This window comes from Puntigrus tetrazona, chromosome 12 (assembly GCF_018831695.1).
Source record: "Puntigrus tetrazona isolate hp1 chromosome 12, ASM1883169v1, whole genome shotgun sequence".
Taxonomy (NCBI): Eukaryota; Metazoa; Chordata; class Actinopteri; order Cypriniformes; family Cyprinidae; genus Puntigrus; species Puntigrus tetrazona.
The window spans coordinates 20,165,811-20,167,188 of record NC_056710.1 but is presented as its reverse complement, the minus strand read 5'-3'; the positions used below and the strand labels follow the sequence as shown (position 1 = coordinate 20,167,188).

General features: G+C 37.3%; 1 protein-coding gene across 1 annotated transcript in view; it reads right to left on the bottom strand.

Annotated features, from left to right (window-relative positions):
• LOC122355354 (dedicator of cytokinesis protein 1-like) overlaps window positions 1-1,378 on the bottom strand; it is a 61,773-nt gene that overhangs the window by 53,927 nt on the left and 6,468 nt on the right. The window contains exon 8 of the mRNA XM_043253523.1: window positions 607-742. Within this exon, the coding sequence (XP_043109458.1) occupies window positions 607-742 (136 nt within the window). The remainder of the gene's footprint in view (window positions 1-606; window positions 743-1,378) is intronic.

The following is a 1,378-nucleotide window of genomic DNA, read 5'->3' as shown; positions in this document are numbered from 1 at the left end:
GTGTGTTATATATATATACACACACACACACACACATATATATATACACATAATGTGTGTGTGTGTGCACGTGTGTGTCTCTCAAAATTTAATTAAATTTGTTTTAAGGCAAGAACACATTGGTTTAGGTTTAAGTCAAATGTTATATAATTAATTAATACATTTTGTGTCTAATTAATTTACATGAACACACATTGATGCCATAACACAAATCCTTTTTTTAGCACTATATCATAGCGGCCCCACAGCGAAGGTAGGAAGTGAGATGGTTTGCTCTCATGCTCTCTGTTCCCTTGCGACCTCTCACACGTCAGCGATGGCGTTTCAGAGCGGCGGTCAGGGACTTTTTCCATGCGGTTTAGCTTCACAAAATTGTCACATCCAAATATAAATATTCAGTAACGGAAAACATTCAAGGTGTTTATTACAGCAGGTGGTGATGAGAAATACACCGCAAAGTGTGCCGCCGGCTCTCAGGCCTCGCACATTCACAATCCAGTAACACCGAACACCTTTAAATTTCTCAATCCAAATGAATCACAGACACCAGGGGAAAAAAAAAAAAGTAAGTGGCATAATGGATAAAAACAGTCTAATATCGTTTACCTTTTCCTCCTGGATGCGAGCTTCAATCTGCTTGGACGCGGTTTCATGCGCTCGGAACAGATTGATAGTGCTGGTCAGGTCAGGGTCCAGAATATTCCCGTCTTTATCTCTCACCACCAGATCCAGGTCTAAATACCTGCCAAACACGCACAAAACAGTGCAGGTGTCGCTTTAAAACACAGCTGGCTGAAAGAGAGAACGTTTTATGCTCCACTAATCCAAAATGGTATTTATTTGGACATTATCCACTAAAATGGAAAAAAAAAGCATAACCAGAAAAGGAATAAGACAGATTATACTAATCTTCAATAAATATCAGTAGCACTTAGAGTAAAAGTCGTAATCATTATCCAAGTGTGTCATCAATGGTTTCAGCGTGTTGCTATGTGGTTGCTAAGGCCATCCTGGATTTGTATTGAAACAAAATAAAAACCTTTCACTTAATAAAGTTGACAAAGGCAGAGATTTGAACCGAGAAGTGAGAGCTGCGAGTCGCTAGTAACTTTTTCACCTAACTTCCTCCTACAGCTGAAGTGAACAGGAACACAGAAACGCTCCAGTAATAAACTGGCTGCTATTAGATGGCCTTAAAAGATGTTTAGAGTCTGTAAGCGTGTAACTAACTGGAATTGCAGTTAGCCCTGCTCCAAACTACTATTTATTTTTTATTTATTTTTTTCTTTTGGTAAAATTAATTTTTTCATACTTTTTTATTAAGTTGTTATTTGCAGTGTCTTGTAAATTACATTATTATAACAAAAAAATATATATA